Consider the following 12,981-nt stretch of genomic DNA (forward strand, 5'->3'; position numbering starts at 1 on the left):
AAAAGTGTAATCTGAATCACCATCAAATATTCCGTTCTCATCATCCGCAGACTGGTCAGGGACATTGTAAACCATTTCCTCCAGACGATTCCCTTCTTCATTGCACATTTTGAACACAAAATCCACAAAAATATCACACAAAAGGCACGAAACAGACAAGGCATGAATGTCGACTAATGCCTACGAAAACTCATGTGATAACAAGGATTCAAATTTTTCCATTGATAACGTAACTACCATCTAGCAGGAACTAAAAAATCAGCAGACCTGACATGTCTGCAAGTGCCGTAAATTTACGTTTGACACCGTGAAAAATCATCATAGCCGCCGTGACGTAAGATTAGCCCACCACACATCTCACTTCGCGCTTGCACCGCAATATTACGTCAGCCGAATGTCAAGTGTTAACCCGCTTTTGTTTTTTTTCCGGTCGGATATGGCGCTCGATATGTGTCTGCGGCCTTGGCGGGGTCCCATCTCGCCATCCCTTCGGTATGGGCCGGATGGCATCCAAAGCAGTCCTGGAAACAGTATCTGTGACTCGATATCCTGGAAAGTGCAGCTAGCATCACACTACTTATATGCAACTTCTCATGTCATTCTACTCATATCCTACTGTGACGACTGGAGGTGTAGTGATTCTGGTGTTTTAGTACCTGCCTGCATCCCTTTTATTCACACCATCACTACCACAGTGCGCTGGCTGTAAGAGATGCATTGAAGCGGCACTTCCCAGTCTAGACAGTGGCAGAGATCGTAACGTGATTAGGGTAGGGGGATGGGGGATGGGGAACTCACCTGGCCGTCGTGCGTCCAGATGATGGCGGGCGGCGGCTCGGGGCTGTGCTGAACGATGCAGGTGAGGTTGATGGTGCTGCCCCGGTAGATGTACATGTGCGGCTCCCCCAGGATGGTCGTCACCGGCTCTGCAACAGTGGACGTTGATCACCGGTCAAGCAAAGACCCACGCTGACAGCACCTGCTGTGAATGTAGTCTCAGTACTCCGACAAGCGACACGCCGACCATGCTCTGCACCTGACTGTACTACTAAGCACCGTACCACTAGTACATCAGTCGCCCGCAATTATTGATTCTGTTTAGCAAAATACACTATTAACTGAAATATCAAGAAGGCAACAGGGCATCAGAATAAAATATAGCAGTCATGCAGAGCAGAATATGAAGAGTAAATAATTGGAATTTCAGAGGCAATGGGATTTTTGTGGAAAGAGCAGAGCCTTCTGATGTCATTATTGGCGTTTATCAGGAGAATTAGTAAATGTTTTGGGAGGTGGTAGTGTAGACTAATTCGGAAAAAATTACATACATACTTTTTTTGGTTACGGAGATACAGCCGTTAGAACGAAGCCCAAACAAAGTTGATTTTCATAAATTCCATCTCTGACAACATAACACTTCCGAATTGTAACAGCAACACGACATGTAGTGCACAGAGGTGGTCATTGTGTTGTTTTCTGATAGCAGCACTATTCATAATCCGAACGATGAATTCATCTCTCACGTTTACTTTTTCTTTGTAAACTTCGTCCTACGAAAATCGGAAGGTTAGATGGCGAAATGTTACGTGATACCACGTACTTATACGTTTGTGACTATTACTGCGCCATCTATCACAAAGCGAAGAAAGTGGTCCAACTAAAACATTCATATTTCTTTACGTACTACACGCACATGTAATAAAAAATGGGGTTTCCCATTTAAAAAGACGCAGTTGATATCCGCCTGACCTAGGGCAGCGCCATCTAGCGGGCCAACCATAGCGCCATCTGGTTTCCCCCATCAAACTAGACAAGTTTCGTTCTTTGTAGTTTTTTCGTTTGACGCTTATTTCGTGAAACCTATCCAGGTAGTTGGACTGGTTGTATAATTTAGTGAGAGAGAGCAACTCGCCCCGCCACTCTACATACGGGATTACGTACGCAAATTTACACAAGATTCCAACATGTAAATCTTAAAGCGTATGGTAATATTTTGACATAAAACATTACGTGAAAGAAAGTGTAATGTGAATTCTACAGAAGCGTAATCTAAGGAATGACTCAATGGACAATTTCTTATTGCACATTTCCGTAGCAAAGACTGAACTATGAACATGTTGAAACCTATATCATTATTTTAAAAATGAGTTTACTTTCTGTTATGTAATATCATTCTGTGAAACTGTTCAATGTGAAATAACTATGCTACAGAAACAGCAAGCAGAAGGTTCTAGAGGAAATATAAAAACAGTTTACATGTAAAAATATTTACACAATTTGAACTGACATAGAAATTCACTTTCGTACATACATGCGTCCTTTCTGGTAAAACTAAACATTCCAAATCGGGTTAAGGGAAGTGTTCAAATGGTTAGCCTTCAGCAACACTACATTGCTGTGTACGAACGTGACAGACCGTACAGCTCTCATTGAACTGTTCAGTGGGCTATCTGCGTATACTGTTTGAATTTCAATCGAAAAGGTGTTCAGGTTACATGGTTTACGTCTTCCACTTCATCTTTCACTGTACCACATAAGGAAAAACAGAGGAGCGTGAAGTCAGGAGAGGGTACAGGAAACTCGACAGGTCCTCTCACCTGCCTACTAAGCTGGTACATTTTGATTCAGGTATTCTCGTACATCCCTACGATAGAGCTGCGGCGGGCCATGTTGGTGGTAACGAAACATCTCACTGCCGTATAATGCATGAATCGAAGGGAAAATGTAATCAGCGACTTCTCTTGGTTATTTTTTTCTAGCGGCAGAAACTTCAAAATGGAAAGCCTCTGTCACACACCGTTACATGGATCAAACATTTTGTTAATACTGCAGTTATTCATTCTCATGCTACTGTCTCTCAATCGCAGCTACATTCTCAAGCTTCCAGTATCACTTAGTAACTTTTTTTGATCTTAACAAAGCAAGCATACACCCTATTGTCATCTTGACATTGCTCTCCAGCTAAAGAATTAAGGGTGTCCCAATTCCCATGCAAGGTTTAATCATGCGCCATTTGTGCGGCAAACTGCTGATAGTATTAAAAGAGAAAAAGACAGCCGGAATAGTGATTTAAATTCATCAACTGTGAAAAGTTTAATAAAAAACTCAGGGAGACTGAATGAATCAGTGATCTCGAACACTGTGGCCGTCCTTCAAGTCGTTCGGTACAAAACACGGAAACAGTCCGTGAGTGTTTTGTTCAGAGACCAGGAATACGAATTCGGCGCCGTAGTCAAGAGCTGGACATATGGCGTATTCACATGAATCATTTGAAACCTCATGCTAACAAAATTCAACTGACTCAAGAACTCGAGGCTAATGATCAAGCGTAGCGAACAGAGTTCGTTGAACGCATTGTAGAACAACAAGTTGATGTTGATTTTTGGAACAAAATCATCTTCAGCAATATGGATTATTTTCATCTCGTTGGCTTCGTTCATGGATTAAATTGTCGTATTTAGGATTTAGAAAATCCACGAATGATTGATGAAAACACAAATGCATCCAAGTCCTGTCACTGTTTGGTGCTGATTCTGGGCTTTAGGGATCATCGGACCATTCTTCCTCGAAAATACGATTGGTCAGACAATAACAGTTAATTGCTTTTCTCTATAGTTACATGATAAGCCAGTTTTTGTGCCTAAATTGCAAATATGGATCTAGGCAACACGTGGCTTCAACGATTGATGCCACATGCCGTACATACCGAGAAACAAATCACAGCATGAGTCATTTCCTCGCCGTGTAATCTCTGATTTTGGTGACCAGAATTCGCCGCCCAGATCATGGGGTTTTTTGAAGTATAAGATTTACCCCAACAATACCACGTCCACGCACACCTTGAAGGAGGCAATTCATCGCTGTGTTAGCTAAATTCGGCCATATTCATGCAAACAAGTCATGGGAAATTTGAAGAAAACCCTACGTATGTGCCAAGAAATCCGTGGATGCCATTTACCTGACATGCCACTCAGTACATATCCCTATACTCTATGCTTTATGAACCAATAAATAAAATTAATGATAAAAGTTGGTTTTGTATCCAAATTACTTCTTGTGCGAATGTTGGGACGCGCGTGTACTAACTGGGTTTCGCTTACAGATCGATGATACGACTGTCATAGGAAAATCAATCCTTATGGCAGTTCAAGGTGAGTATATGTAGAGCGAATCATCTAAAAGTAGCACCGGAAATATTGCCGAAATGGAAACTGCTATTAATGTGCGATTTTCACAGAATGGATTAGTGGTCAGGGGCTCGTATTGTTAGCCAGTCGATAGATTGTAATAATACTTAGGAAGTGTTGTTTTTTGCAAATGGAACAATGTCTATTGACACTAATAAACTAAATATAGGGTAAATTAGAATAGCAGTGATGTTTGTTTTAGGATTCTAGTGCGAGTCGTTTACGAGATATCGTATTCTCAACAGTTTCCAAACCGATACTTGTACAATACCTGTGGTAACAAGCACTGACGAACAACACTAACGCATACGCTAGCTGTGTGCATTCTGACCAGTAACGAGACGTTTAACCATCACAGGTCGTGTTCGAAATGACCACGGACAGCTGCAATATACGCTTCCAGTCAGCCATCGAAAGACTGCCGCACACGTTCTAGGATTTCAGCGGTGATATCCGAGCAGGTTGCAGTAATACGTCGTGCCATATCATCGGGTGTAGACAGAGTCTTTCAGATTTCCCCACTGAAAAAGTCTAGAGGCGGCAAATTCGGGGAAAGGGGCGGCCAAGGTATAGGTCCCCTTCGTCCTTTCCAAAGATTTGGAAATAATTGGTGTTGACATGTTGTAGTACTTCATGCACTATAAGCTGGACAGCCATCATGTCGGTACCACAGGTTTCTCCTACTCTGCAGAGCAACGTATTATAGCATCCGTGGAAGATCATCTGTTAGGAGGCTGCACTACTTGTTCGCATTCAGTGTTCCATCTATGAAAAGCGGGCCTATGAGCTGATTATTTGCTATCTGTCACCACGATTTTACACTTCACGGACGCTGACGTTCTACCTGACGAAACTACCGGGCATTGTCAACAGACCAATAGTGCATGTTTCGTCTGTTTACCTGGACGCGATTGGTAAATGTGGCTTCATCATTAAACAATATATGTGATACATCTGGACTATCCTGTCTTAATACTCGTCTACAGAAGTTAACACGATTCTCATAATCGTTTCCACGCAGCTCTTGATGGAGAGAGATGTGATAGGATGGTACCTATGCCGATGGAGATTGCGAAGGACGCTTGCCTGACTCATGCCAATTCCTTGTGCGACTGCGCGGGTCCTATGGTGCTGATCAACTGCAACAGCAGCAAGAACATTAATTCATTGTTTTTTGTGTAACTTGTTCGATTTTGTTACGTTGTGTAGGTTAAAAAATGGCTCTGAGTACTAAGGGACTTTACATATCAGGTCATCAGTCCCCTGGAACTTAGATCTACTTAAATCTAACTAACCTAAGGACAGCACACACATCCATGCCCGAGGCAGGATTCGAGCCTGTGCCCGTAGCGGTCGCGCGGTTCCAGACTGAAGCGCCTAGAAACGGACGGTCACACTGGCCGGCGTTGTGTAGGTGTTACACTATCAATTTTGCGTAACTGGTTGAATAGGTTGATAAATACAAACATCAAAATGCTTTGCGTTACCTCGGTTCAGAGAGTTCAGGAACCTGTAGAGAAAATTGGAATAGCGATCAACATAAACATTATTTCGCCCTTTATATTGCTCATGGAAACTACACACTGCATGTTGTACCACCATACAGTGAGACCTTCAGAGGTGGTGGTGGTGCAGACTGCTGTACACACCGGTACCTCTAATACCCAGTAGCACATCCTCTCGCATTGATGCATGCCTGTATTCGTCGTGGCATACTACCCCCGAGTTCATCAAGGCACTGTTGGTCCAGATTGTCCCACTCCTGAACGGCGATTCGGCGTACATCACTCAGAGTGCTTGGTGGGTCACGTCGTCCATAAACAGCACTTTCCAATCCATCCCAGGCATGTTCGATAGGGTTCACATCTCTAGAGCATGCTGGACACACTAGTCGAGCGATATTGTTAGTCTGAAGGACACAACATGTGTACGGTGGGGCACGAATTGTCGTCAATGAAGACGAATGCCTCGCCAATATACTGCCGATACGGTTGTACTGTAGGTCGGAGGATGGGATTCGCATATCGTACAGCCGTTACGGCACCTTCCATGACCACCAGCGGCGGACGTCTGCCTCACATAATGCCACCCCAAAACAGCAGGGAACCTTCACCTTGCTGCGCTCGCTGGACAGTGTGTCTAAGGCGTTCAGACTGAGCGGGTTGCCTCACACATCAGACGATTGTCTGCTTGAAGGCATATGCGACACTCATTGGTGTAGAGCATGCGATGAAAATCCTGAGCGGTCTATTCGGCATGTTGTTGGACCCATCTGTGCCACGTTGCATGGTGTCGTGGCTGCAAAGATGGACGTCGGGAGTGGAGTTGCGCATCATGCACCCTACTGCGCACTGTGTGATTCGTAACACGACGTCCTGTGGCTGCACGAAAAGCATTATTCGTCTTGGTGGGGTTGCTGTCAGGGTTCCTCCGAGTCATAATCCGTAGGTAGCGGTCATCCACTGCAGTAGTAGCCCTTGGGCGGCCTGAGCGAATCATGTTATCGACAGTTCCTGTCTGTCTATATCTTCTCTATGTCCGAACAACATCGCTGGACACTTCCCTTGTTGAGAGACCTTCTTGGCACAAAGTAACAATGCGAACGCTGTCGATCTGCGGTATTGACCGTCTAGACGTGGTTGAACTACAGACAACACGAGCCGTGTACGTCCTTCCTGGTGAAATGATTGTATCTGATTGGCTATAGGACCGCCTCCGAGTAATAGGTTCTGCTCATGCATGGTTGTTTACATCATATAATGGGTTTAGTAACATCTCTGAACAGTCAAAGGGACTGTGTCTGTGATACAGTATCTACAGTCAACGTCTGTCTTCAGGAGTTCTGGGAACTGGGGTGATCCAAAACTTTTTTTGAGATGTGTAATTGTATTGATGGTTGAGGTCTCTTGGGATACCTTGCCACGTATACTGTACAAGAACGAACTGCATTCTTCCTACACTCCCCATGCACCATGAGCATGTCCGCTTTTTCTGTATTAGTATGTCCCACCGTCCACTCACGAGCTACTGCATGGAGTGCCCTACACTAACTGACTAGTAAGTCGCACACTGTAAGCAACCATACCTAGCAGCAATGCTAGTTGAATAGAACAAACAAATGTCGGTGTGAGGAATTTTCAAAACATGGCGATATTCGAACTAGATAATAATGGCATCCGTCCATCCTTGAGGGACGATGGTGTAGCATGCTTGGTTCAGAGTCTGCAGCGTCTGCTGTGGCTAAAAAGTCCCACTCAAGAGTGGCAGTCCCTACTGCTGTTTGGACATGTGAAATTTGAGGGACCTCGAACAGAAGCTGCTCTGTCTCTTCGCTTTGTCCTCTTCCTGATTTGTTCCTGTGTGCGTTCGTCCTCTGAGAGCTTGACGCCGTTGCGCACAGTTACTCGCAACTTGACACGGTCATCTGCAATGCTTTCCCAGCGACTTGGATTGATTCTGGATCTCTCTTGCAGACATCCTTGAAACGAAGATGCGGTCGTCCCACTGGCCTCACACCCTCCTGAAGTTCTCCGTACAGCAGTTGTTTCGGTATCCGTTCAGGATCCATGCGCCTGACATGTCCCAACCATCTTTGGCGTCGATGACTCAGAAGTGCAAAGATGCTGGTTGTGCTTGCACGATGAAAGACTTCTGTGTTTGGTACTCTATCGCTCCAAGAGATCTGAAGGATCTTCCGGAGACAGCGGAGACGGAAGCTGTTGAGACGAGATTCATGCGTAGGAAGAGTTGTCCGTGTCTCACAGTTGTAGAGAAGGGTGCTTATAATACAAGCGTTGTAGACTTTTAATTTAGTTTTTGTGGTAAGCAGTCTGTTGTTCCATAATCTGTTTTTCAATCTAGCCATGACAGATGAGACATTTCAGTGTCCATGGACAAGTTGCTACATATTGTGGATCCCAAGTAGGTAAAGTCATCTACTACCTGGAGAGGATTGCCATCGATCCTGATGGATGGAAGGTTGGTAGTACTCTGTGCCATGATCTTAGTCTTCTGAAGGCTGATGAGTAGACCAAATTTTTCACAGGCATTTGATAATTTGTTGATTATGTGCCGCAGCTCATCTTCTGTGTTCGCTACTAGAGCTGCATCGTCCGCATATAACAACTGATGGATAACAACTGTATTTACTTTGGTCTTGGCCTTGACTCGAGCAATGTTGAAAAGACTTCCATCAGACCTCGTATGTAGGTACACTCACTCCTCACAGTCTTCAAAGGCAAATCTGAGCAGAAGGGAAAAGAAAATCCCATATAATGTAGGAGCTAACACACACCCCTGTTTCACAACGCTATTAACAGGGAATGCTTCTGATGTTTTACCGTTGAAGCAGATTGTTGCTTGTGTTTTCTCATGGAAAGAGACAATTATCTGTAGTAGTTTAGGTGGGCATCCAGTCTTCTGCAACAGTTTGAAAAGCCCATTTCTGTTCACTAAATCAAACGCTTTAACAGGGTTAATGAAAGCAATATAAAGTGGCCTCTGCTGCTCACGACATTTCTCTTGTAGCTGTCTTAAGGAGAAGATCACATCCACGATTGATCGGCCGGGCCTGAAGCCATACTGAGATTCTGGGTAAATTCTGGAAGCTAAGATTTGTAATCGCATTAACATAACTCTTGCATAAGCTTTCCCGGCTACACTTAGTAATGAAATACCTCGGTAATTGTTACAGTCACTCTGTTCCCTTTCTGTTTGTATACAGTAACTATCCTCGAATTCCGCATACTCATCGGGACATAACCTTCTTCCCAGCTGGTTGTGATAAGTGAAGATAAATGTTTGAGAAGAACAGACTTGTTATACTTAATAACCTCTGCAGGGATCCCATCTTCACCTGCGGCCTTTCTCTACTAAGTCCTTCCATAGTAGGCATTGCATCTAGTTCTTCCATAACTGGCATTTATTTGATGGCGTCACATGCATCCTTGCTAACTTCATTCTCGGCTGCATACAACTTGAGGTAGTGTTCAACCCAGCGTTCCATTTGTTTGCCTTCATCAGTAATAACTTCACTCGTCTTGGACTTCAGAGGAGCTGTTTTTCTGACAGTTGGTCCAATTGCTTTCATAATACCATCGCACTTTGCCTTAGCATCCCCAGAATCGGCCGCTTTCTGTATACCTGCACATAAATTCAGCCAGTAGTTATTTGCGCGTCTCCTGGATGTTTGCTGTGCCCTGTTCTTTGCTTTTCGTAGGCCATCTCGAGTTCTTTCATTTTGGTTTCTTTTGTAAGCAAGCCTTAGCCTTAGTGACTGGTTCCATTTCTTCCAAATTTTGCTCGTACCAGTCCTTGTTTCCTTTTTCCTTTTATTCCATAGGCCAATACTGCTGAGTTGTAGAATGCACCCGAGAGTTTTGCCCATTTCTGATAAACATTCCTTTCTGCTTGCAAATTTCCTGGGAAAGCACTTTCAAAATTACTGGCAAAATCCTGCTTTCTTTGTGTGTCATGAACATGATCTGTGTTGATACGGGGATGACCTCTCGGTTTAGCGTGGTGACATTTCGTAGGAGTGAACCTCAATGTGCACGCCACCAGGGCGTGGTCAGTGTTGCAATCAGCACTATGATAACTTCGTGTCAGTAGCACATTTTTGAGACCAGTACGCCTAGCTATGACTAAGTCAAGTTGATGCCAGTGATGAGAGCGCGGGTGTCTCCACCTTGTGCTGATCCTTAAGATGGAAATATGTGTTTGTAATACAGAGTCCATAAAAGCAGCAAACTTCAAGCAGTCTCTGGCAATTTTCATTCATTTTTCGCACCCCATGATGTCCCAGGCAATTCGGCCATATGTCATTATCCGATCCAACTCTAGCATTGAAGTCCCCTAGAACATACAGTGTCTCGGTGCTAGGTACCTCGGCTATTCTGTCACTGAGTAAATTATGAAACAGATCCTTCTCTTCCATGCTGGATGATAAGGTGGGAGCGTAAACATTTAGGATGTTGACAGTGCCGCTTGAGAAGCATATTTTCAGAGCACCACCGGATGGTGGCACAGTACAGTCCAGGAGATTGTTTTTAACAGCAAATCCTACGCCATGAGGTCTTGGCTCGTCTTGAGACTTCCCCTACCAGAAGAATGTGTAATTATCCTCCCTGATACAGCCCGCGTCTGGAAGCCGCGTCTCCTGCAGTCCCACAATGTCAACATTCAAACGATGGAGCTCTCTGTCAATTACGGCAGTCTTACGCATGAAATCAACCTCTTGGGCATCATCAATGTACCTTGGACACATGGTCCTAACATTCCAGGTGGCAATACGAAACAGTGATTTCTTTATTATTTCATTTTTGTTGTTGGTAGGTGTACTACATCAACCCGCCTGTCAAAGATTACTTCTAAGCTCCACACACCCCTTGAAGCAGGCGGATAGTGGCGGGACAGCACCTTATTGGCTGGGGGCTGCCCAGCTTGAGGCGAGCGGTAGCTGTCCAATGATATGCCATGATCTCTCCCTCCGTCGGAAGTGGCCCCTGGCACTCTAGTCTTACGCCAATCAGACAGAGCTTATAACCGGTAACTGCCTCTTCCCGTGTTGTGCCGAAATCCTTGGACGTCGCTGAAGTGTCCTCTCCAGGATGCTAAAAGCCTGAGAGATAAATATGAAGACTCGTGAGTTGCCCAATCATCACGGTCTCCCTCTCGACCTAAATGCTAATATCTAGAGGAAAGGCAAGCCAATACGTCTGGTATCACTTCGGTTGCAGGAGCTGCCGGAGGGGGACGTAGTACGCCTTCCAACCGCCTTTGGGGCCCCACTACAGATTTTATTTCAGGGTTTTCTCCCTTAGCCTTCATCCCTCCCGAGACCAACCACAAGGCAGTGGTGTGTTAAGGTACGAGGGCAGTTCAATAAGTAACGCAACACATTTTTTTTTCTGAAACAGGGGTTGTTTTATTCATCATTGAAATACACCAGGTTATTCCCCAATCTTTTAGCTACACAACACTATTTTTCAACGTAATCTCCATTCAATGCTACGGCCTTACGCCACCTTGAAATGAGGGCCTGTATGCCTGCACGGTACCATTCCACTGGTCGATGTCGGAGCCAACGTCGTACTGCATCAATAACTTCTTCATCATCCGCGTAGTGCCTCCCACGGATTGCGTCCTTCATTGGGCCAAACATGTGGAAATCCGACGGTGCGAGATCGGGGCTGTAGGGTGCATGAGGAAGAACAGTCCACTGAAGTTTTGTGAGCTCCTCTCGGGTGCGAAGACTTGTGTGAGGTCTTGCGTTGTCATGAAGAAGGAGAAGTTCGTCCAGATTTTTGTGCCTACGAACACGCTGTAGTCGTTTCTTCAATTTCTGAAGAGTAGCACAATACACTTCAGAGTTGATCGTTTGACCGTGGGGAAGGACATCGAACAGAATAACCCCTTCAGCGTCCCAGAAGACTGTAACCATGACTTTACCGGCTGAGGGTATGGCTTTAAACTTTTTCTTGGTAGGGGAGTGGGTGTGGCGCCACTCCATTGATTGCCGTTTTGTTTCAGGTTCGAAGTGATGAACCCATGTTTCATCGCCTGTAACAATCTTTGACAAGAAATTGTCACCCTCAGCCACATGACGAGCAAGCAATTCCGCACAGATGGTTCTCCTTTGCTCTTTATGGTGTTCGGTTAGACAACGAGGGACCCAGCGGAATCAAACCTTTGAATATCCCAACTGGTGAACAATTGTGACAGCACTACCAACAGAGATGTCAAGATGAGCACTGAGTTGTTTGATGGTGATCCGTCGATCATCTCGAACGAGTGTGTTCGCACGCTCCGCCATTGCAGGAGTCACAGGTGTGCACGGCCGGCCCGCACGCGGGAGATCTGACAGTCTTGCTTGACCTTGCGGCGATGATGACACACGCTTTGCCCAACGACTCACCGTGCTTTTGTCCACTGCCAGATCACCGTAGACATTCTGCAAGCGCCTATGAATATCTGAGATGCCCTGGTTTTCCGCCAAAAGAAACTCGATCACTGCCCGTTGTTTGCAACGCACATCCGTTTTGACGCCATTTTAACAGCTCCGTACAGCGCTGCCACTTGTCGGAAGTCAATGAAACTATACGAGACGAAGCGGGAATGTTTGAAAATATTCCACAAGAAATTTCCGGTTTTTTCAACCAAAATTGGCCGAGAAAAAAAAAGTGTTGCATTACTTATTGAACTGCCCTCGTAATTAGAGAAAGAAAAGGAATAGTAACTGAGGAGATGGTAGGGAATAGGATATATAGGATATAGGATATAAGAAGGGTCGTTGTGAGACACAATTTGTCTGGCTTCTCTGCTGAGACCTGCCGGTTAGGTTGGACCTGCCAGCAACTACGCTACCGCAGATATAGCTCTCAGCTTCCTCGGAGCACACTAACTCTCCCGCCCACACGGACAGTGCTACGATAAGGTGGTGCCTCGAACTAGATACCTACAAAAAATACCACTGACATTCTAATTAGCTTACATTTAGTCTGTTAATGCCAATATTCATTTCTACATTAAAAAAACTTAATTTTGCACAATAATACACTCTCTGAATATTCTGACAATCTGTTAATTGGCTGACATTACGAGTCCTTGACTACCAAACCAATTCTGTGTAAACCTACATGACTATCAATTTCCATTTCCGCAAGATTTGCTGTGAAAGCTTTAAGCGATTCGCCCTGTATTTTTATGTGCATCCAGCAATGTAGACTGATAGCAGTGCCGGCCGAAGTGGCCGTGCGGTTAAAGGCGCTGCAGTCTGGAACCGCAAGACCGCTAC

At 44.9% G+C, this 12,981-nt stretch overlaps 1 protein-coding gene across 2 annotated transcripts in view; it reads right to left on the reverse strand.

Moving 5' to 3' along the window:
• The window catches only part of LOC126481178 (zwei Ig domain protein zig-8-like), a 183,526-nt gene that overhangs the window by 29,587 nt on the left and 140,958 nt on the right, over positions 1-12,981 (reverse strand). For both annotated transcript variants that reach the window (XM_050104751.1, XM_050104750.1), the window contains exon 4: positions 799-926. In XM_050104751.1, the coding sequence (XP_049960708.1) occupies positions 799-926 (128 nt within the window). The remainder of the gene's footprint in view (positions 1-798; positions 927-12,981) is intronic.

This window comes from Schistocerca serialis, chromosome 5, assembly GCF_023864345.2.
Source record: "Schistocerca serialis cubense isolate TAMUIC-IGC-003099 chromosome 5, iqSchSeri2.2, whole genome shotgun sequence".
Classification (NCBI taxonomy): Eukaryota; Metazoa; Arthropoda; class Insecta; order Orthoptera; family Acrididae; genus Schistocerca; species Schistocerca serialis.